Genomic DNA, 1,920 nt, shown 5'->3' on the forward strand with positions numbered 1-1,920 from the left:
ACAGTTGGCGTGCCCATCAGAAAACTATACTCTGGATTTACATCCCAGCAAAGGCAGGGCAAGCGTAACACAAGTTAATGCCATGCGATTCACAACAATGAGTGTGGTAACGCGTTTCGCACCTCAAATCCTTACAGCACAACACGCCACCTAATGTTTGCACTACTTAATATATGAAACGAACAAATCATGTTAAATGTAATATACCCTTGGTACTTGGATGCATGGGCTCCGTTAGAGGTAAAGAAAAGAAAAGAAAATCCATCGCGGGCAGTTTCTTTCCACTGTAGGTTTACACCATTTCATGTCCACCCGTACAACCATTAAGTAAGTAAACACAGAGGAAGAGTAATTATTTCGAAGCAGAATGGTTTACACGAGAGGGAATAATAGAAAAGAGATTAAAGAGAGCTGGCGGATCTGACACCCTCAATGGCAATAACTAAATTATCGAATTTGGCCCCGGTGACTTCCTTTACGATCTTGCCTTGCTTGAGAATCTTGAAGGTCGGTACTACCTTTATGCCAAGCTCTTTTGCCAACGGCTGCCAACAATTATCAAATTCAAATTCAGAGGGTGGTCTCCCAGGTGGTGTTTCTCGTGTGTGCATGTGATTAAGCTTCGATCAATAAGGTATGGCAACTACTTACCTTGTTTTCTTGGTTGCAATCAAGTTTTAAGAACACAACATCATCATACTTCTGGGATAACTCCTTGTACTTTGGAGCTATTAACTTGCAAGGGCCACACCTAAGCAATTATCAATCCAGAGATGCGATCAGATTATGCAATCAATATGCCATCATGGTATGAAACACGCGATAGTTTTTCTTATAGCTAGTGGAATTGCTTGACTAGCACCACGTCCCATGAGATGTAGCTAGGTCAACGGGGAAAGGATGAATGAGCACGGTGAGGGTAAAACTCCGATGTTTAATTGCATTGAAACACATGCTATATCCAATTAAAACTCGATTCATTTTCATACCAGTCAAACGGCGAGCTGTTCTTGACTCTCAGAATCAAGCTCTAAAGAGTTGAATTCTTGAAGTAGTATAATCTGTATGAACATCTAGATGGGCAACCAGTAGGAGTACATACTACTATTATCCAATCCATTGAAGAGTCGAAGAACAGAAAAGATAAGAAAAACAACATAACATACGTATTACCATTGGGTGTACATGTCGAGGACGACAGTCTTATCCCCGGCTGAGTTAACGATGGGCCAGAAGGTGTCCTTGGTGACCTCAGTGACCTGTCCAACAGAGGAAGTGGGACCCGCCGTGTCCAAGCTCGACCTCACTGTAGAAACCAGGTTTCTGCTGCCATTCCTCTTGATCACGTTCTTTTGCCTTGACGATAGCTTGCAGTAGGAGGAGAGATCCTTTGTGGGGGTAGAGGAGTATTGGGGCGTGATGGGGTTTGCAGGAGAACCGGCAAATGATGGTGAGGAGCGGATGGAGGAAGTAGGAGACAGTGTGAACTGGATCGAAGCCATTGTGATCAGCAAATGACTCTGTGCTGTGCGACTGTATGCAAGTGATCTAATAATAGCTTGTGGACTGCTGCCGGTGGTGGGAACTTCTATGAGTTGCGGAAGAAAGATGGGAGGGAGATTGACGGAAATATGATTTTGGGATTCCTTAAGACAATATCTTGGGGGTGTTTATGTCCGTTTCGGGCAAGAAAATAGAGGCTGGAGACAGACACACCAGAAATTAAAAAAAAAATAATATCTATATTATTTCTCGATTTTGAATGACAGAATTAACCTCCCAGTTGGTCATTTCATTGAGAGATGGGGAGCGGGTAAGTTGGTCATCTTGTAAGTAAGTGCAAGAGACTAGTGGCTGTTAATTGAATTCGAGAAAAGACAGAAAATTGAGATATAATTAGGGTAAAAGAAAACGTATGGA

At 42.6% G+C, this 1,920-nt stretch overlaps 1 protein-coding gene across 1 annotated transcript; it reads right to left on the reverse strand.

The window, feature by feature from the left end:
• Positions 1 to 260: 260 nt before the first annotated feature.
• LOC105115998 (thioredoxin F-type, chloroplastic-like) lies at positions 261 to 1,678 on the reverse strand. Its single transcript, XM_011013123.1, has 3 exons — positions 1,174 to 1,678; positions 652 to 751; positions 261 to 545 (listed from the first exon to the last, which is right to left on the reverse strand). Exons 1-3 carry the CDS (start codon positions 1,500 to 1,502, stop codon positions 402 to 404), a joined length of 573 nt encoding a protein of 190 aa, XP_011011425.1. The 5' UTR covers positions 1,503 to 1,678; the 3' UTR covers positions 261 to 401.
• Between the last annotated feature and the right edge of the window lie 242 nt (positions 1,679 to 1,920).

Source organism: Populus euphratica, unplaced genomic scaffold (genome assembly GCF_000495115.2).
Source record: "Populus euphratica unplaced genomic scaffold, PopEup_1.0 scaffold825.1, whole genome shotgun sequence".
In the NCBI taxonomy this organism is placed as follows: domain Eukaryota; kingdom Viridiplantae; phylum Streptophyta; class Magnoliopsida; order Malpighiales; family Salicaceae; genus Populus; species Populus euphratica.

Coding starts and splice junctions, on each gene's coding strand:
- LOC105115998 (XM_011013123.1), bottom strand. CDS start 1,502: ATGGCTTCGATCCAGTTCACACTGTCTCCTACTTCCTCCATCCGCTCC. Junction 752..1,173: donor CTCGACATGTACACCCAATG/GTAATACGTATG, acceptor ATAATTGCTTAG/GTGTGGCCCTTGCAAGTTAA. Junction 546..651: donor ATTGCAACCAAGAAAACAAG/GTAAGTAGTTGC, acceptor AATTGTTGGCAG/CCGTTGGCAAAAGAGCTTGG.